At 44.7% G+C, this 20,875-nt stretch overlaps 1 protein-coding gene across 1 annotated transcript in view; it reads left to right on the top strand.

Moving 5' to 3' along the window:
* Nucleotides 1–2,188: 2,188 nt before the first annotated feature.
* The window catches only part of LOC137675704 (guanine nucleotide-binding protein G(q) subunit alpha-like), a 203,230-nt gene continuing 184,543 nt past the window's right edge, over nt 2,189–20,875 (top strand). The window contains exon 1 of the mRNA XM_068421898.1: nt 2,189–2,753. Within this exon, the coding sequence (XP_068277999.1) occupies nt 2,618–2,753 (136 nt within the window). The 5' untranslated portion in view covers nt 2,189–2,617. The remainder of the gene's footprint in view (nt 2,754–20,875) is intronic.

The following is a 20,875-nucleotide window of genomic DNA, read 5'->3' as shown; positions in this document are numbered from 1 at the left end:
TGGAACTAGAAGATGGAGAGTGATGCACCCCTCTACCTACTTAATAGACTACTTGTCACGGTTTAAAGCTGGGCCGGCTATTAAACCTGTGGCAGACGCTCTCTATTAACCCTCCCCCCCCACACGAAGGGAAAGGGAAAAGGGAGAGAGACTTACGGGTTGGAAAGTTAAAACAGTTTTAATAAACTATAATAATGAAAAAGGGTATAATAATAATATTGGAATAATCAAATATATACAAATATATACAAAACCAAGATCGAGCTCCCCCGATGTCAGCCATGTCACCACTGGCACTGCAGGGCAGGCTCCAGGAAGGCCCAGGCTGGGCCCAGCAACAGTCGAGAACTGGATTCAGGGATGCACGGATCAGGATCGGGGGCAGCAGGAAAACGGACAGAGTACTCCCTGGACACTGGCCAAAGGCTCAAGCCGCAGAAGCAGCCCGAAGCAGCAGAAAACAGCCCAAGCAGGCAGAGGCCCCCCAAAACAGCAGAAGGAGGAAGGGGAGGCGCGAGACCCTCGTGATCCCCCTGCTTTATACTGAGAATGACGTGTATGGGATGGAATACCTTCGTTGGTCAATTTTGGGTCACCTGCCCTGTCTGCTCCTCCCTGCAGGTGCGACCCCCCTTTGGCTCTTCACTTGTAAGCAGTGAGGAATTTAGCAGTGACCTTGGTTTCTCTAGGAATAAGTACAGCAAGAGCCTTTCTGCATAACATCCCTACCGGTGCCTCAGTGATAACTACAAACTTGGAGCGTTATCAGTCCTAGAAGCAGACACTGTCTGCAAAACATGCAGTTAGTTTCAGAAAGAGCAGTTACTTAGAAGAGACTTAGCTGAAAGTAAAAATCACTGAAAGGAAAATTGGCCTGGTTTAGGCCAAACCAGGACACTACTATGACTTTCCTGGAAGATTTTGCAACATTCCCAGATAGCTAATTTAATATGGAGGTGGGGAAAGGTAGGGCAGGTGTGGGATTTGTGAAATATTTTACAAATCCACAAAGTTAGAACTTAATATGTCCATCAAATTGTGTGCTATCGCTCTGGGGGCTACTAAAGGCTATGTTAAAGACAGGCCTTCTAGTACTGGAATTGAAGGCAAGCTGGTTTGGGGTTGTGAAAAAGGATGGTAGTTAAAAGCATTGGTTGAATAAAGGTCACAACAACAGAATATAAAATGCAATATATTGATGCCTTGAAACGATAGAATATTAGGTTCTTATAAGCAAAGGAAGTATCCTATTGTTTTTATTTGTTGTAAACATCTTTTATTTCTTCTGTATATGATAGAACTATTCAAATACCATTTTCAGGATTACCGGCATAAAAAGTTACTAGTGTCTAGTATACTTTTATCCCCCACATTTTAATTTCCAGCTGAAGGTGGAGAAGATACTTCTCTCCTCATGTAAACTATTACATTTTCTCCCTTTCCCTATGAACCAAAGACATCTCTTCTAGGAAGAGAATGCAAGGGTATAATAAAAATGTGCATTATCGACTAAAATCAAAGGTAGCAAAGGCAAATAAAACGTGCAGAAGGTAAAAAAAAATATCTGCCCTACAGGACAAATAATAGAAGACTGTATTCCTCGCGGCCGTTTGGTATGAGAGACCGTCTGCTCCTCTCCTCTCTCATCCCCTCCTCAACGTCTACGGGCCCGACTGGGGTGGCCTTCGAGTGCTGGGCTTGGTCGGGGGCAGCATCCCGGGAGTTCCTGGCTCTACCAGCCGCTCATTCCCGGCGCGTAGCGGCGCAGGAGAAGAGTGGGAGAGGCAGCGGGAGAGACAATCCGCCATATTTCTGCCTCACCACGCCCGCAGAACCAAGCCATTGAAAAGCCCAGCGAGCTGGGCTCACGGTGTGTATGCCCTAGTCTCTGCCTGCCTTTTCTTTCTTTGTGGTGGCGCCCTTTCTACTCGCTCCCTCTCCCTTTCTTACTGTCAGGGCAGGGACGAGCCGCGACAGCTCTTCGGCAGCAGCTCTCCCCGCAAGAGGGGCGAGCGACCGTGCCTGGAAGAAAGGTTCCCGGCGGCGGGCTTGCCCACTTTCGGAGGAGCCTAACTCGCTTTAGGACAGAAGGAGCGACAGGGAAGTGTGTGTGAGGGGGGGAGGGATTAGCGGCCATTAGCATTTCCGTGGGGGGTGGTTATTTCGGAGGGTGGTGGTGGTGGTGTAGTTTGCGAGGGACACTCGGGGACCGCGTTGGCTGCAGGAGAAGGCGGTGGCGGCAGAGATAGCGGTGAGGGAAGGAGGAAGAGGGGTGTCTGTGCTGAGCAGCTTGGTTCGCCTAGATAGTACTGCTGCCGCTGTGGCTGCTATGGTGGATGTTTTCATGTTGCTTTGTGCATAATTTAGAGGAGAGGAGGAGCTAGAAGCGGCGATTATTAGAAGCAGGGAACGGGGGAATCTGTACTGCCGGGGGCCCCCTCTCTTTCTCCTTGCCCGTGTGTGGCATCGAGGCAGCTACCTGCGCTTTCCCTGCAGGGGGGGGCTCCCGGGCAGAGAGCGTCTGTGTTCCCCGGGGCTGGTGCTCTGGTGGGGGGCGTGTGTGTGCGCGTGTTTTTAGGGTGGGGAGTGGGGGTTGTGTCTGAACCAGTTAGGAAGAATGACTTTGGAGTCCATCATGGCGTGCTGCCTGAGTGAGGAAGCCAAGGAAGCCCGGCGGATCAACGACGAGATCGAGCGGCAGCTGCGCCGGGATAAGCGGGACGCCCGTCGGGAACTGAAACTGCTGCTGCTGGGTGAGTGCGGGCCGCCGTCGGCACACAAGCCTTAAGTGCCGCTGGGGGTACAGCCCAGATATCGCCGTCCTGGGCTCCCTCCGGCTGGCCCCATTGGTGCGTTACATGGCGCTCGCCAGCTTCGCCGCGGGGCGGCCGTGGCGGTGGCGGGGGGGGGTGTGGTGTGGGGAGGTGGTGACCCGCTCGGCGTTCCGCCGCCGCCGCTGCGTTGTATGTGCGCGCTCATGTGCAAGCTTCGCCAAGGCGCTTGTAGCTGGGTAGATAGCTGTGGTTCCTATGGGTGGGTTTGATATGGTAGGGAACCCGGCTTTCCAAAATGGAGAAGGAAAGGATGGCTGGTGAGTGAGGGGGTTTTGGGGGAATATCGGTGATGATGGATGTAGGAGAGCGATGGTAAGGAAGCAGATTAATGAAAGAACTTGCAGGGGGAGTTGCTTTGCAGATTGATGGTGACAGGCTTTAATATATCTGCATTGTTCTGTGAGCCTTAGAAAGGTTGTTGGGTCACCGGTTGCATTTTTTTAATTGTGATTTTTATTTAATGAGACAAACTGGGATAAGGGGCTTATGCCCAGATTGTAGACTGATTTTTAAAGCAAAAGGAGAAAGAAACCATAAAGACCCAGATACACCCATGAAGCTGAAGAGTAACCTTAAGTATGCTGGAGGATAACAGGATCTTTAATACCTTTTAGAATCCACCCACTGTTCAGGAAATAAAATATATTGTATCATATCTCTTTAATTAAAACAAAGGTTGATATTTTGGAGCCACAAGTGTGCAAAGGCAATGTTTGTTTAATAGGAATTTGGCTTGTGTTAAAACAAGCCTTTTGAATTAAAATACATTTGTCTATATCTGATGTGCTCTACTACATTGTGTAGTTCTTGTGGTAATACAGCTTCTGCTTTAGACTAGCAGGCCTTGAAATATGTCTGCACTAGTGTTTGAAATGTGGATGAATGGGAATGTTCCAAGTGGATGTGGGGTGTTTATGCCAAAGACTTTGGTCTTGGGTCATGTATATGAAAGTAACGATTTATATTGGGGGAATAAACTGCCTTTTCAATAAGGTAAGTAGAGTTGAAAGGAAGTCAGAATTTATTTTAATGCTTGCTTATGAATGTGTTATTTCCTACTTTAAATAATACAGTTGGTCTTCTGTATATGGAGAAAGGTATTGGGATCCTTAAATGATGTGGAAAAAGGAGAGGCGGAGACAGATACAATGCTATCGGTAATAATGTTCTATCTCATTTTGGCATAATTTTTGGTGATTGAAGTGTGTGCTGTGGCTATTTCAAGATCCAAAACCAAGATAAAAGAGAGGACGGATAGCTGGCATTTGTTTAATTTTATGAATTTTTAAGTATAATTACTTAACTGTATACATTTGCTACAGGAGAGGCAGTTGACATTTGACTTGTTACTCAGGTCCAAATTGTTTTTGTATTTCCTGGTTTTCTTGCAGTAATGCTAGAGGTTTCTCCCAAGTTTTTAAAAATGCATGAAACTTATTGAATGATATTAACGTATACCACCCAGACAAGGAATTCAGAGACTTGGTTCTACAATCAGTAAGTTCAGAACTTGTTTTATATGATCCACCCACTGGTAATGTTAAGTGTATGGATAGGTAATGGTAGATTGGGGCCTAATTGTGGCATTCCTTTAGACCAAATGAAATAAGGTGATTTCAGAGCAAATAGATAAGAAGCCATCACTTAGAAAGCTTTGGAGAAAACTCACTGATTGCCTGTATGAACATTTTCTGCATATATCAGTATAAACTATGCTTCTGAAGATGTAAGCATGATGTACGAGAAACCGAGGTAAACATTCTGCTTCATACTTAATAGCATATCTGTATTTGAGTAGAAACCAGTATAGAAATTGTTATTGTGTACACATATTTCATATTGTACTTTATCATCCTTCATCACAATGAATCTTCCTTCCCTGCTGTAATCTGAAATACCTATGCAAATTGACAGTCTCCTCTACTTCTTATATAAGTAGGTAAGATGATACTATGTGTGTTTCAGTTTTATACACACAAAATTTAAAAATGCTGGTATTGGATAGTATATTCTAATTGGCTATTTTCTTTGCTCTTCATTAAAGCAGAAAACTTAATTATTTTGAAAGAGCATTGCAACCTTTTCTTATTATCTTGCATTGATCCATACTTCTACTCACACTGAACACTTGAAAATAATTTTAGGTAGTTACAACAGTATGTATTTACGATTAGAAAACAAATACTTGATGATTTGTGCTGAAACTAGATTAGTAAGTATCTCTTACTTTGGAGAAGCTGTTTCTAAGGTTATCTAATCTGATTCTGGATGACAAACACTGAGATATTCTATTATATATAGACATATACATATACATCCATATATAAAAATAACTGTTTTTAAGGAAAACATGAATCATCATCTTGATATCAATGTGATATCATGATTTCACATTTTCTGGAAAAGAGCATATTAATTTTTTAATGCATGATCAAGGAATATTTTATTTTCAGCCCTTATAAAGGATTTTCTTGTGGGTTGTTTTTTTTGTTTGTTTTGATTTTCCTCCTTTAGAAGTGATCTACTGTAGTTAATGGAAGTTAATGGAAGTTAGCTTAGAACCTCAATAATCAAAGAATTCTGACTAACTTAATTTTGCTCATATGTCAAAAAGCCAAGGGAACCCCAAATTTGTACTTCCCATTAAAAACTATTGAATTTCACAGAATCACAGAATCACAGAATGTTAGGGATTGGAAGGGACCTCGAAAGATCATCTAGTCCAATCCCCCTGCCGGGGCAGGATTGCCTAGACCATATCACACAGGAACGCGTCCAGGCGGGTTTTGAATGTCTCCAGAGAAGGAGACTCCACAACCTCTCTGGGCAGCCTGTTCCAGTGTTCGGTTACCCTCACCGTAAAGAAGTTTTTCCTCATATTTAAGTGGAACCTCCTGTGTTCCAGCTTGCACCCATTGCCCCTTGTTCTGTCAAGGGATGTCACTGAGAAGAGCCTGGCTCCATCCTCTTGACACTTGCCCTTTACATATTTATAAACATTAATGAGGTCACCCCTCAGTCTCCTCTTCTCCAAGCTAAAGAGACCCAGCTCCCTCAGCCTCTCCTCATAAGGGAGATGTTCCACTCCCTTAATCATCTTCGTGGCTCTGCGCTGGACTCTCTCTAGCAGTTCCCTGTCCTTCTTGAACTGAGGGGCCCAGAACTGGACACAATACTCCAGATGCGGCCTCACCAGGGCAGAGTAGAGGGGGAGGAGAACCTCTCTCGACCTGCTGACCACACCCCTTCTAATGCACCCCAGGATGCCATTGGCCTTCTTGGCCACAAGGGCACACTGCTGGCTCATGGTCATCCTGTTGTCCACTAGGACCCCCAGGTCCCTTTCCCCTATGCTGGTCTCCAACAGCTCTGCCCCCAACTTGTACTGGTACATGGGGTTGTTCTTGCCCAGATGCAGGACTCTACACTTGCCCTTGTTATATTTCATTAAATTTCTCCCCGCCCAACTCTCCAGCCTGTCTAGGTCCCTTTGAATGGCTGCGCAGCCTTCCGGCGCGTCAGCCACTCCTCCCAGTTTTGTGTCATCAGCGAACTTGCTGACAGCGCACTCTAATCCCTCATCCAAGTCATTAATGAATATATTGAATAGAACTGGTCCCAGTACCGACCCTTGCGGGACTCCGCTAGACACAGGCCTCCAACTGGACTCTGTCCCATTGACCACCACTCTCTGGCTTCTTTCCTTCAGCCAGTTCACAATCCACCTCACTACCCGATCATCCAGACCACACTTCCCCAGTTTAGCTGCGAGGATGCTGTGGGAGACCGTGTCAAACGCTTTACTGAAATCGAGATAGACCACATCCACAGCTTTACCATCATCTATCCACTGGGTAACATCCTCATAAAAGGCTATCAAGTTGGTTGAGCATGACTTCCCCTTGGTGAAGCCATGTTGACTGCCCCTAATGATCCCCCTATCCTTGATGTGCCTAGAGACAGCACCAAGGACAAGTTGTTCCATCACCTTTCCGGGGATGGAGGTGAGGCTGACCGGTCTATAGTTACCCGGGTCCTCCTTCTTGCCCTTTTTGAAGACTGGAGTGACATTTGCTTTCCTCCAGTCCTCAGGCACCTCTCCCGTTGCCCACGACTTAGCAAAGATGATGGAGAGTGGCCTAGCAATGACTTCCGCCAGCTCCCTCAGCACCCGCGGGTGCATCCCCTCAGGGCCCATGGATTTATGGATGTCCAGGTTGCTTAATTGGTCCCTGACCCAGCCCTCATCAACCAAGACAGATTCCTCCTCTCTCCTGACTTCTTCTGAGGCCTCAGGGGTCCAGGGCTCCTCAGGACAGCCTCCAGCAGTATAGACAGAGGCAAAGAAGGCATTCAGTAACTCCGCCTTCTTTTTATCCTCTGTCTCCAGGGCCCCCACCTCATTCATCAGTGGGCCTACATTGCCTCTAGTGTTGGCTTTACCTGCAATGTATTTGAAGAAGCCCTTTCTGTTGTCCTTGACCTCTCTTGCAAGGTTTAATTCCAAGGAGGCCTTAGCTTTCCTAGTTGCCTCCCTACATCCTCTGACAACAGACTTATATTCCTCCCAAGTGGCCAGCCCCTCCTTCCATGATCTGTACACTCTCTTCTTCCACTTGAGTTTGCCCAGCAGTTCCCTGTTTAACCATGCAGGTCTCCTGGTACCCTTCCTTGACTTCCTACCTGCTGGGATGCTCTGATCTTGAGCTCGGAAGAAGCAGTCCTTGAATGCTAACCAACTATCTTGGGCCCCCTTACCTTCTAGTACCCTGTCCCATAGGATTTCCCCTAGCAATTGCTTGAAAAGGCCAAAGTTGGCCCTCCTGAAGTCCAGGGTTGTGATTCTGCTAGCTATTCTGTTCCTGCCACATGAGATCCTGAACTCTACCATCTCATGGTCACTACAACCAAGGCTGCCCTCAACCTTCACCTCTTCAACCAGACCCTCCTTGTTAGTGAGGATAAGATCCAGCAACGCTCCTCTCCTAGTTGGCTCATCCACCATTTGCATCAGAAAGTTATCATCAATGCACTGGAGGAACCTCCTGGACTGGGGATGGCTGGCTGAGTAGGCCTCCCAGCAAATATCAGGGTAGTTGAAATCCCCCCTGACAACCAGGCCCTGTAATTGAGAGACTGCTCTCAGCTGCCTGTAGAAGGCCTCATCACCCTCCTCATCCTGATCTGGTGGCCTGTAATAGACACCCACAACAGTATCACCCCTGCCAGCCTGCCCCTTACTTCGCACCCACAAACTCTCAACTCGCTCCTGATCCGCCCCTGGACAGAACTCAATACATTCTAGCTGCTCACTCACATAAAGAGCAACTCCACCACCTCTCCTTAGTGGCCTGTCTTTCCTGAACAGGACATAGCCATCCATGACCACATTCCAGTCATGCGAGGCATCCCACCAAGTCTCTGTAATTGCCACTAGATCATAGCCCCCCGACTGAACACTGATTTCCAACTCCTCTTGTTTATTCCCCATGCTGCGTGCATTGGTGTACAGGCATTTCAGGGAGCGAGCTGGGCACACCGATTTCACCCCAGGGGGATGGGAGGCCTCCTGGTCTACCTCAACACTAGAGCGTTGCCCCAGTGGTGCAAGCCCAGCTACTACCCCATCCCCCTTCGAATCTAGTTTAAAGCTCTCCGAATGAGCCCTGCTAATTCCTGTCCCAGAACCCTTTTGCCCCTATGACATAAACCTTTCCCATGTATCACTGTCACGCCTGTTGTCTTATAAAACCAGCCATTATCAAAGAACCCAAAGCCCTGCCTGTAGCACCAGTCTCGTAGCCAGGCATTAATAGAGAGAATCCTACTATTCCATCCCACGTCATCACCTGAAAATGGAAGGAGGGAGGAGAAAACAACTTGTGCCCCAGACTCTTTCACCAACCGTCCTAGGGCCTTGTAGTCTTTCTTCATCCCCCTCAGACTACGGGATGCAGCTTCTTCCCCACCTGTCTGGAAGATCAGCAGGGGGTAGTAGTCTGTGGCCTTCACCAGGTTGGGGAGTTGCCTGGTGATATCCCTGATTCGGGCTCCAGGCAGGCTGCAGACCTCCCTGTGATGGGGGTCAGCTCTGCATATTGGGCCCTCGGATCCCTTTAGGAAGGAGTCTCCAACCACTAAAACTCTTCTCTTCTTCCTTGTGGAGGAGGTAGCTATACGCCCGTCAGGTTTTTCTGACTGTGGTGGGACCTCTGATATAGGTTGCCTCTCCACCACATCCCCATTGGACTGGCTGTATTCCACTAGGGCTTCATATCTATTGCTCAGAGGCACCTGTGGAGGCAAGGTAGGCAAGGAGGGCACTCGCCTTTTGCCACGGCCATAGACTTGCCTCCACTCACTCCTCTCCTCTAGGTTATTGTTTTCCACCTGAGAGGGGCAGAGTACAGGGGTCCCTCGATCCTGGGAGCTCTCCGGCAGGTGCTCCCATTTTTGTTGCAGGGAGGGCAGAGCCTGGCTCCACCAGTCTATCTCCATTTCAGCCTCCCCAATGCTCCTAAGCCTTTCTACTTCTGCTTGAAGCCTTTCAACCTGGCTTTGCAGCTGTGCCGCTCGGCCGAGCAGATCATCTACTTGCTCACAGCGCACAGAATTTGTACAGGAGGGAAACATATATGCTAAACAGAGGAATCTCTTGAGAAGGGACTTTTGGGTATATATTGTAATGTTAAGAAATAATTCTGTGGTTCTAGCTACTTCAAATTATTTTTGTTGGTGTATAAAGGCAATGGCAATTTCATAAGGGACAGCATTTCTTTTGAAGTAATATGATAATCTCTGCAAAATTAATCCCAGGAAGGTGTGAAAATAGCATTATAAGGTAGATGTGTGTTTCTTGCTCTGCTGAATGGAATAGCACTCAGGAAAGATGTGTTCTTATACTTGAACAAGACTGTAGGAACAGCTGTTGCTAATAAAATTATGGGAAGTTTTTCAACATTTGCCTTTTATTTACTCATTTAAAATGTCTGACTAGCAAGAATCAAGAGCAAGAAAGCAATATCAAAACTGAGGAAGGACTTGAATGTAGGAAATACTATGAAGCCATATATAGGGTATTCTTAAGATCAAAATAGTAAGTGTGCAGCAGGCTTTAGGTATTGTGTTAACCATGTGCAAAAAAAATTGAGATATATTAATACTGAAGGGCATGAGTCTAAGTGATACTACAGTTTGGAAAGTTTTAAAAGTTAGTGGGGAAGTTCCAGGAACAACATAAATGTGGGGTTTTTGTGTGTTGTTTTTTTTTTTTTTCCCAAGCTAAATTTAAGAATAGAATAGAATAGTTCAGTTGGAAGGGACCTACAATGATCAGCTAGTCCAACTGCCTGACCAATTCAGGGCTGACCAAAAGTTAAAACATGTTATTAAGGGCATTGCCCAAATGCCTCTTAAACACTGACAGGCTTAGGGCATTGACCACCTCTCTAGGAAGCCTGTTCCAGTGTTTGACCACTCTCTCGGTAAAGAAATGCTTCCTAATGTCCAGTCTGAACCTCCTCTGATGCAGCTTTGAACCATTCCCACACATCCTATTACTGGATACCAGGGAGAAGAGATCAGCACCTCCCTCTCCCCTTCCCCTCCTCAGGAAGCTGTAGAGAGCAATGAGGTTGCCCCTCAGCCTCCTTTTCTCCAAACTAGACAAGCCCAGAGTCCTTAGCCGCTCCTCATAGGACATGCCTTCCAGCCCCTTCACCAGCTTTGTTGCCCTCCTCTGGATGCATTTGAGTACCTTAGCATCCTTCTTAAATTGTGGGGCCCAGAACTGCACACAATACTCAAGGTGAGGCCTCACCATTGGTAAATACAGCAGGATAATCACCTCTTTTGACTGGCTGGTTATGCTGTGTTTAATGCACCCCAGGATGTGGTTTGCCCTCTTGGCTGCCAGGGCACACTGCTGACTCCTATTGAGCCTGCTGTCAACCAGCACCCCCAGCAGGGCTGCTCTCCAGCCACTCCTCTCCCAATCTATATTTGTGTCCAGCGACACATGTATAAGTTTAAGATTAAATCTTAAATATTCTGAAAGCACATTGCTTCCCCCAAAGAATAATGTTGATATAGAGAATAAACTGAAAGGTGATTGTTGACAGATTTTTGTTCTTTGTGGGTTTTGAAAGGACAAATTGCTTGGAATAATCAAGCTATTTAATTTGCATACTATGTTTAATGTTTAGAGCTGGGTCAGTACTATAGAGTTTTGTCACAGAACTCCTGTGTAGATGCAGTTGTCAACAGAAAAATGCTATTGTTGTTTTGTTTATGTGTTTGAGAAGGTGGTGTGACTATGCCAAAACAAACAAAACCCATCAATCAAACAGAAGATTCTTCCTCTGTTGGTCCATTCAAGCAGAAATATCCAACAAACTACTGTTAAGATCTACATGGTTTAGAAAAGCCCCATGGCGGTGGTTAAACTCATCTTTCTGTGGAGAGGAGGTGATGTCTAATATGTGTATAGGTTGAATAAAGCAGTGGGACATCAAAAAGTCTATAAAAATGGAAACCCTTACTGAATCAGTGAAGTGAAAAGATAGGTATACTGCATCTGTCTGGGATTGAGTTAATTTTCCTCATAGCAGCCCATATGGTGCTGTGTTTTAGATTGGTGACCAAAACAGAGTTTGATAATATACCAATATTTTAGCTACTGCTGAACAGTTTTTTCACAGCATCAAGGCCGCCTCTCTTTCTCATTCTGCTGCCCGAGGGAGTAAGCTGGGGGTGGGAAGAGGTTGGGAGGGGACACAGTCAGGACAGCTGATCTAAATTGACCAAAGGGATATTCCGTACCATATCACATCATGCTCAGCAATAAAACTGGGTGGGGGATGGGGGTGTCTGAGTGTGTGTGAGTGTTTCCAAAGTACCCATTGCTTGGGGACTGGCTGGGCATCAGTCTGCTGGTGGCGAGTGATTGCTTTTGCATCACTTTTTTTTTCCTTCACTTATTAAACTGTCTTTATCTCAGCCCATTAGTTTGTTTTTTGTTTGTTTATTTTTATTGCTTTTGCCCTTCTGATTCTTTCCCTCGTCCTGCTGGGGAGGGAGCGAGTGAGTGACAGGGTGGGGGCTCACCTGCCAGCTGGGGTCAACCCACCCTAATATGAGAGGCTGTATCACTGTTGTCTTCATGCAGCTGAGCTATGTATTGGCACTTTCATCTCAGAATTTGGCTATTCATGAATTAGGCTGACCTCCTCTGTAGTGGAAGAAGCATCTGTTAGGAATGGTGCTAGACTAGGGTTTTTCTTGGAGCAAATAGTTGGACTGAATGTCTTCCCTGCCCTGATCTATGCCTTTTGCATTAGATATAGGAAAATACCTTGGTGGTTCTTGTTGAAATGCTTTAGGATTCACCACAAGCTATCAAGAGTCTGTTACAGGAGTGTGTGTGTGTTGTGGTGTGAGGGGAAACTGGAAAGGGCAGTCAGCATTTGAAGTATCTTCTTGTCGTTTCTTTTTTTTTTTTAAATCTTATCTCTTCTACAAAGAGATCAGTGTGCTTAGATCCTTAACTCTATTTGAAGTTAACTCAAAATAGAGTTCTGATCTTGGTAAATGTCACCAAATGTGGATCAGAAATTTTTCTGTATGGGTTTAGCCAACTTCAAGTTAAATTCTAGTGAAGAGCTAGAAATAGTTTAGAATTTAGAAATTAGACATGATCTTAACCCAAAAAAATCACCTTCTTGCTCATGGTTTTATAAATAGAGCAACTATATAAGGAAATGTATCTAGGTACATTTTGAAATTTTGCATTAGAATAAATATTTTAGACGTCACAGTATTTTCATTTATGGCACAGAATTTGCATTATAGGAGCTTCTGGCAAAACTCAAATGGAAGACGGAAGTTTATGGAATGTGGAAAAAGGGACAGGCCACTTGGGAGCAATATAGGAAGGTTGTCAGAGTATGCAGGGATGCAACGAGGAAGGCTAAAGCCCACTTGGAATTAAATCTGGCAAGGGATGTGGGATGGGATGCACTCACGAGTGCTGAGGGAGCTGGCAGATGTTATTGCCAAGCCACTCTCCATCATCTTTGAAAGGTCATGGAGAACAGGAGAGGTGCCTGAGGACTGGAGGAAAGCCAATGTCACTCCAGTCTTCAAAAAGGGCAAGAAGGAGGACCCAGGCAACTACAGGCCGTTAGCCTCACCTCCATCCCTGGAAAGGTGATGGAACAGCTCATCCTGGATGCCATCTCTAAGCATGTGGAGGAAAAGAAGGTTACTAGGAGTAGTCAACATGGATTCACCCAGGGGACATCATGCTTGACCAATCTGATGGCCTTCTATGAGGACATGACTGGCTGGGTAGATGAGGGGAGAGCAGTGGATGCTGTCTACCTTGACTTCAGCAAGGCTTTGACACTGTCTCCCATAACATCCTTGTAGGAAAGCTCAGGAAGTGTGGGTTAGAGGAGTGGACAGTGATGTAGATTGAGAATTGGCTGAATGGCAGAGCTCAGAGGGTTGTGATCAGCAGTGCTGAGTCTAGTTGGAGGCCTGTAGCTAGTGGTGTTCCCCAGGGGTCAGTATTGGGTCCAGTCTTGTTCAACTTATTCATCAATGACCTGGATGAAGGGACTGAGTATACCTTCAGCAAGTTTGCTGATGACACAAAACTGGGAGGAGTGGCTGATACACCAGAAGGCTCTGCTGCCATTCATCAAGACCTGGACAGGCTAGAGAGTTGGGCGGAGAGGAACCTAATAAAGTTTAACAAAGGTAAGTGTAGGGTCCTGCACCTAGGGAGGAATAACCCCATGCACCAGTATAGGTTGGGGGTTGACCTGCTGGAAAGCAGCTCTGTGGAGAAGGACCTGGGAGTCCTGGTGGACAAGAAGTTCACCATGAGCCAGCAATGTGCCCTTGTGGCCAAGAAGGCCAATGGTATCCTGGGGTGCATTAGGAAGAGTGTGGCCAGCAGGTGGAGGGAGGTTATCCTCCCCCCTACACTGCCCTAGTGAGGCCACACCTGGAGTACTGTGTGCAGTTCTGGGCCCCCCAGTTCAAGAAAGACAAGGAACTACTGGAGAGAGTCCAGCAGAGGGCTACGAAGATGATCAGAGGACTGGAGCATCTCTCTTATGAGGAGGGGCTGAGAGAGCTGGGTCTGTTTAGCCTGGAGAAGACAAGACTGAGAGGGCATCTTATCCATGCTTACAAATACCTTAGGGGCGGGTGTCAAGAGGATGGGGCCAGTCTCTTCTCAGTGGTGCCCAGTGACAGGACAAGGGGCAATGGACACAAACTGAAACACGGGAAGTTCCATCTGAATATGAGGAAAACCTTCTTTACTTTGAGGGTGACAGAGCACTGGAACAGGCTGCCCAGGGAGGTTGTGGAGTCTCCTTCTCTGGAGATATTCAAAACCCACCTGGATGTGATCCTGTGCAACCTGCTCTAGGTGAACCTGCTTTGGCAGGGGTTTGGACTAGATGATCTCCAGACGTCCCTTCCAACCCTAACGTTCTGTGATTATTGCATAGTCATGTTCATATGCCTGTCATTCTACCTGAGCGGTATGCTCACTGGCTGCTAGTTCACCACTTACTGGCACTTGGCTAGTTCATTGCTCTTCTAGGTACAAGGTCAAACGCCACGTAATCATCTTTGGCAAGAGTCCTTGTACTGAGTGAGAACATTTATGTAAGTTAAGGAAAGTTGCTTTTCTCCTTGTTCTATAAACCCATCACGGGAGAGTGTTTCAAGTTTTATATCTTTAATCTGAATGTTAATTCTCTTGCTCATGTTAGAGAATGTTGGATAAGAATGCCTGAAACTATTTCAACCCATGTTTCTAGGTAAATGGGAGTTGGCCAGAATGTCAGACAGAAGGTTTCCCTAGCAGCAAATGCTAATTTATAAGGCCAGAAAAACTCAAATGCATAAAAGTTGGGAAAGATGCCATCCTTCCTTGTAGTTTTAGGAACCTGTCAGGCTCGGGAAACTGAGGATCTGAGACTTTTTTTTTTTTTCCTGATCCTGAATTTACTAAGTACTATGTGTGCCGCTTCATCTCATAGACCAGGGCAATACTAGCAACAAAAATTAAATGCTTGTACTGGGTCTGGCTAGGACGGAGTTAATTTTCCTCATAGCAGCCTATATGGTGCTGTGTTTTGGATTTGTGACTAAAACAGTGTTGATAACACCAATGTTTTGGCTGTTGCTGAGCAGTGCTTTCACAGTGTCAAGATTTTCTCCCCCCCCCCCCCCCCCCCCCCCCCAACTCTGTGTCCCCCCCCTCCGAAGTGAATAAGTGGAGGAAGTTTGGAGGGGACACAGACAGGACAGCTATTCCATAAAATATGATGTCCTGCTCAGCCATAAAAGCTCTGGGAAGGAAGGAGGAAGGGGGGAAATGTTTGTGGTTATGGCATTTGTCTTCCCAAATAACCGTTGTATATGCTGAGGCCCTGCTTTCCAGGAAGTGGCTGGACATCTGCCTGCTGATGGGAAGTAGTGAATTAATTCCTCTTTTTGCTTTTCTTGCATGTGTGGCTTTTGCTTCACCTATTAAACTGTCATTATCTTCATCCATGAGTTTTCAGCTTTTGTTCTTCTGATTCTTTTCCTCATCCTGGTGTGAGGGGAGTGAGCAAGTGACTGGGTGGGGGCTTAGCTGCTGTCCAGGGTCAACCCAACACAGTGCTGAAAACAAAGGAATGGCTTATGCATCTTCAGTAGGTTCTGAGGGGGAGGGAAGAGAGTGAATGTGAATACCTGAGGGTTAATCTTCTACTGTGGCAAGTAGTTGAACTTGTGGCCCACTATGTAAAGGTGTTGAGCATTCACTTGCCCGTTGGCTTTTAGAGGGTCGATGTGTATAAAAGCTTTTGTGATATATATGAACCTATAAGACAATTTTTCCCTTCAAACAGGAAATGTATGACCAAGACCGTTAATTTTAGGGAAAAAAAAAAATGCAGTCTTGAGCTAAAAACTCTGAGATGGAGGTACTTGCACAATTCTTGGTATATTATAAAAATAACTTTCCCCTGTAAAACATTGTCCCTGTTCTTAGCTTGGATTTGTCCAGGATTTGCTTCTAGTCACTTGTTATTATATCTTGTCTATTTTGACCTCTGATATTAGATATCTGACCCATGGACACTTAGAAACTGAGACCAAGATACTCATTAATCTTTGTATCTATTGTGAAGCTAAATGAATTGGTTTCCTAATGCTAACTGCAGGGTGATTTTTTTGAATCCTTTAATCATTCTCATAGTGCCCTCTTTAATCCTTTCCAATATCACTTCTGAATTACAGACAATGAGAAATGAACACTGAGGTGTGAATATTCTTTACTACAAGTAAAGAAGTAAAATTTCTCTTCTGCTAGTTGAGATGCCACTGTTGAGATTTGTACAAGGAATACAACATTCTTTTTAGTCATGGCATCAAACTAGTCATATTTAAATGACTATCTATCATAACTAAAATATTCTTCAAAATAATTGCTTTTCAGGGTGGGTTCATTCATCATTTGCAACCTGCTTTCTCTATTCCTGTATAGTTAACCTTACATTTAGCTGTATTTAGAAGCACAGTCTCTGCCTGTTCCTGGTTTACAGGTTATTCCAATTACTTCACATCATCATATCCTCTTCTTAATTTACCAGTTCACAGCTTTTGTGTCACCTACAGGTATTGCCAGTAATAATTTTAGAGTTTTCTTCTATTTTGTGCATAAAGATAGTTAAGATTCTTATCAGGATGGAATCCTATTAGAAACAGAACTGTCTGAGGACTTTCTCTTATGTAATTTAATACTTACTGCTTAAACAACTCTAACGTGTGCTATGTTTGTTGTATGACACCAAATCAGTTGCTTAGCAGAAGTCTAGTTCCTCAAACCTGCTGCATTTATAAACCAAACCATTAGAACTGTTGTAACTGCATAACTCTTGGTATGCAATCTCTTCCTCATCCTATTCCTATCCTTGGTGGTTTGTGTGGTGTGTGTGTGGGTTGGTTTTTTTTTTTTTTTTTTTTTTGTGATATTTCAAGACTTATAAGGCAGGAGGGCTTCTCAGTTAGTTCTTCTAAAACTCTTTGATAAGAGGTGTCTTGACCTGCTGAGTAACAATGTTCTAACTTTAGTAACTGCTCTGTAACATCTTCAGTAACTGCTGTAGTGGAAACTCTTTCATTGTTACTTTAAATATGATCTGTGTTTCTCTAAAAACAAAACAGAAATATTTACAAACTATGTGTGGATTTTCTGTGTTAATATGAAGAGCCATATCCATTTAGTAAAGGACCAATACTGTTTTAAGTATTTTTTTGTATGAAAATGTGAAGTTTAAAAAACAACAACAGAAAAAAAAAAAATCTCTGGAACCCTTGAGTTCTTCATTTGACTTCCCCCCCCCCCCCCCCCCCCCCCAATTTTTAATACTTCCCAAGGTTTTGGCTTACCTATTTCAACTTTCTCTTTTTACCTCCCCTCTTATCCAGACTGCTTTTACTGTTTTTCAGGCTTTCTTGTTTTGTGGAATTGAAGCCATCTAGGTATTTAATGAAATGTTCTGAAATGACTCTCAGTTATTCCCATTTTAAATTTAAATGCAGTTGTTCTCACTCCTAATTCTGTCAGCTTTTGTTCAAGTATTTCTCATGAAACATAACGTATTTGTACTACTGGTTTTGGACTTCTTTTGCTTGCACATAGAAAATGTAATTGAGTCATGATCACATCCTCCAAAAGTTACTTTTTACTTCAGTTCTGCCACAAGTTATTTTTTTTAATATGCTAAGATGTATTTCTGTATGGTGCTTTTCTGTGTTAGAAAATTATAATTTCTGAAATACAGAAATTCCAAGGTCATTTGCTTGAGACTTTTAGCATCACTTATGTGGCCCTGAGAGACTCTTACCTCCTTCCCTTTTCATTAAAGTTAACTGTTTAAAGAGTCCCGCTCAGTTGTCTGTCAAATCAGCTGTGACTTGGTTATCTGCCATGGCTCCAGCTTTTGTGTCATTTTTTTTATCTATTAGAATTTAAACTGAGAAGCTTAAAGATCACTGGCTAGAAGCACAGAAGTGTTAATCGCTGAACTTTCACTCATGTAAATCTTTGCTTTGGTTATACCTCCCTGTTCAAATTTAATCTGTATATTAGCAAATTTTGGGTTTATCACCTACACATCTAGGTTTTTTTTGTACAGACAGTTGAATTTCCTCTTTTAATTTGATGCTTTGTGTTTTGGTTTTTTTTTTGTTGTTTTTTTTTTTTGTTTTTTTTTTTTGTTAAATAAATGCACATTCTTCCCTTTCAGTAGTGAAATGATACTCTGGCCTCTTTGGCCAGTCTGTCTTTCTGAATGTTGTTCCTTTTAACAATGAGAACTATCCAAACTCTGCAACTCCATCTTCCACATACATCCAGTGACTGTTCCCCAAAACAAAACTCTCTATCGTATATTCTTTACCTGTCCAGGAGTTCACCTCTAGGTGTTGTGGTGTCTTTTTTTCTCCTGGTATGGAACAGGATTGTTGCTTAAATTGGGTGTCAAGATAATAAATGTGGGGTGTTTAGATATTTATGATTTGGAAGAATCAAAATTATTGGTTTCATAGCAAAACAAGTATCATCAGTGGATACTCACAGATGACATGTTCACACATGTTCAATTTTGCTGTCATTGTCTGTGTTAAATATAGTTAAGCAAGTCCCTTGATCTATTGTCAGGGACTTGCATCCAAATGGAGTGCACTTTAATGGAATAGCTATCCCAGCTGTATGCACCTACCCCTTGGGATACATGCAGACTTCTCTTATATACTATATGCGCTGTGTTCATGGCTCATCTACCTCACGAGCACTATATGACTATACACCAATGCCTTTGTGCGAGGGGCAATGCTTGGTGAATGTTGGCAGCAGCTATTTAGCACTTCCGTGAAATATGAAAAAAGTGTCATGTTACACCTTGAGAACTACACCCACCACCTTCCCTTCATCCACTAGGCAGGTGACCTTATCATAGAAGGACTTCAAATTAGCTAAACAGGACTTTCCCTTTGTGAACCCATGTTGACTGTGCCTGATGATTGCATTGTCCTTCAAATGTCTTTCAATAGTACCCAGTATAATCTTCTCCATCATTTTTCAAGAAACTGAGGTTAGACTAACAGGTCTGTAGTTTCCTGGGTCTTCCCTCACACCCTTCTTGTAAATTGGAATAACATTGGCTAGCTTACAGTCAGCAGGGACCTCCCCAGACTCCCAAGACCTGTAGTAGGTGATTGAGAGGGGTCCTGCTGTAATATCCACTAGTTCCTTCAGTACTGTGGGATGAATCCCATTAGGCCCCATGGACTTGTGAACATTCAGCTGATACAGCTGGTCCCTTACAATTTCAAAGTCATTGTTCCCACACTTGTGGTCCTCTGACTCAGGGGACCGGGCAGCCTAAGGACTATCAGTATTATTAAAGACTGAGGCAAAAAAAGCATTGAATGCCTCTGCTTTTTCTTCATCCCTATTTGTCAGGTGACCATCTTCAACAAGTATTGGTCCAATGTGTTGGTTTTTTTTTTTTAGACCTCCTCTTGCTATTGACATACTTAAAAAAGCCCTTCCTGTTGTCTGACACAACACTGGACAGTTTCAACTCTAGTTGAGCTTTGGCCTTTCATGTCTTCTCCTTGCATATGCAAACCACAGCTCTGTAATCTTCCTGCGAAGCCTGACCTTACTTCCAGAGGTCATACAGTTTCTTTTTCCTCCTGAGCTCCATGAGGTGTTCCCTGTTCAACCAAGCTGGTCTTCTGCCCTGCTTGCTTGACTTAGGACACCATGGGATTGCCTGCTCCTGTGCTTCTAAAAGGTGGTTCTTGAAGACTGACTAGCACTCATGGACCCCTAAGCCCTCAAAAGCAGCAGTTTCCCAGGGTACTGTGCTAAGTAGCTGCCTGAATAGCTTAAAGTTTCACAGAATCACAGAATGTTAGGGATTGGAAGGGACCTCGAAAGATCATCTAGTCCAATCCCCCTGCCGGACCAGGATTGCCTAGACCATATCACACAGGAACGCGTCCAGGCGGGTTTTGAATGTCTCCAGAGAAGGAGACTCCACAACCTCTCTGGGCAGCCTGTTCCAGTGTTCGGTTACCCTCACCGTAAAGAAGTTTTTCCTCATATTTAAGTGGAACCTCCTGTGTTCCAGCTTGCACCCATTGCCCCTTGTCCTGTCAAGGGATGTCACTGAGAAGAGCCTGGCTCCATCCTCATGACACTTGCCCTTTACATATTTATAAACATTAATGAGGTCACCCCTCAGTCTCCTCTTCTCTAAGCTAAAGAGACCCAGCTCCCTCAGCCTCTCCTCATAAGGGAGATGTTCCACCCCCTTAATCATCTTCGTGGCTCTGCGCTGGACTCTCTCTAGCAGTTCCCTGTCCTTCTTGAACTGAGGGGCCCAGAACTGGACACAATATTCCAGATGTGGCCTCACCAGGGCAGAGTAGAGGGGGAGGAGAACCTCTCTTGACCTGCTAACCACACCCCTTCTAATACACCCCAGGATGCCATTGGCCTTCTTGGCCACAAGGGCACACTGCTGGCTCATGGTCATCCTGCTGTCCACTAGGACCCCCAGGTCCCTTTCCCCTACGCTGCTCTCCAACAGGTCTGTCCCCAACTTGTACTCATACCTGGGGTTGTTCTTGCCCAGATGCAGGACTCTACACTTGCCCTTGTTATATTTCATTAAATTTCTCCCCACCCAACTCTCCAGCCTGTCTAGGTCTCTCTGAATGGCAGTACAGCCTTCTGGTGTGTCAGCCACTCCTCCCAGTTTTGTGTCATCAGCGAACTTGCTGACAGTGCACTCTATTCCCTCATCCAAGTCATTAATGAATATATTGAATAGAACTGGTCCCAGTACCGACCCTTGCGGAACTCCACTAGACACAGGCCTCCAACTGGACTCTGTCCCATTGACCGCCACTCTCTGGCTTCTTTCCTTCAGCCAGTTCACAATCCAGCTCAC

The sequence above is a fragment of the Nyctibius grandis genome, chromosome W (assembly GCF_013368605.1).
Source record: "Nyctibius grandis isolate bNycGra1 chromosome W, bNycGra1.pri, whole genome shotgun sequence".
Lineage (NCBI taxonomy): Eukaryota > Metazoa > Chordata > Aves > Nyctibiiformes > Nyctibiidae > Nyctibius > Nyctibius grandis.
Note: the sequence above shows the minus strand (reverse complement) of the source record. Positions and strands in the feature narration are given on the sequence as shown.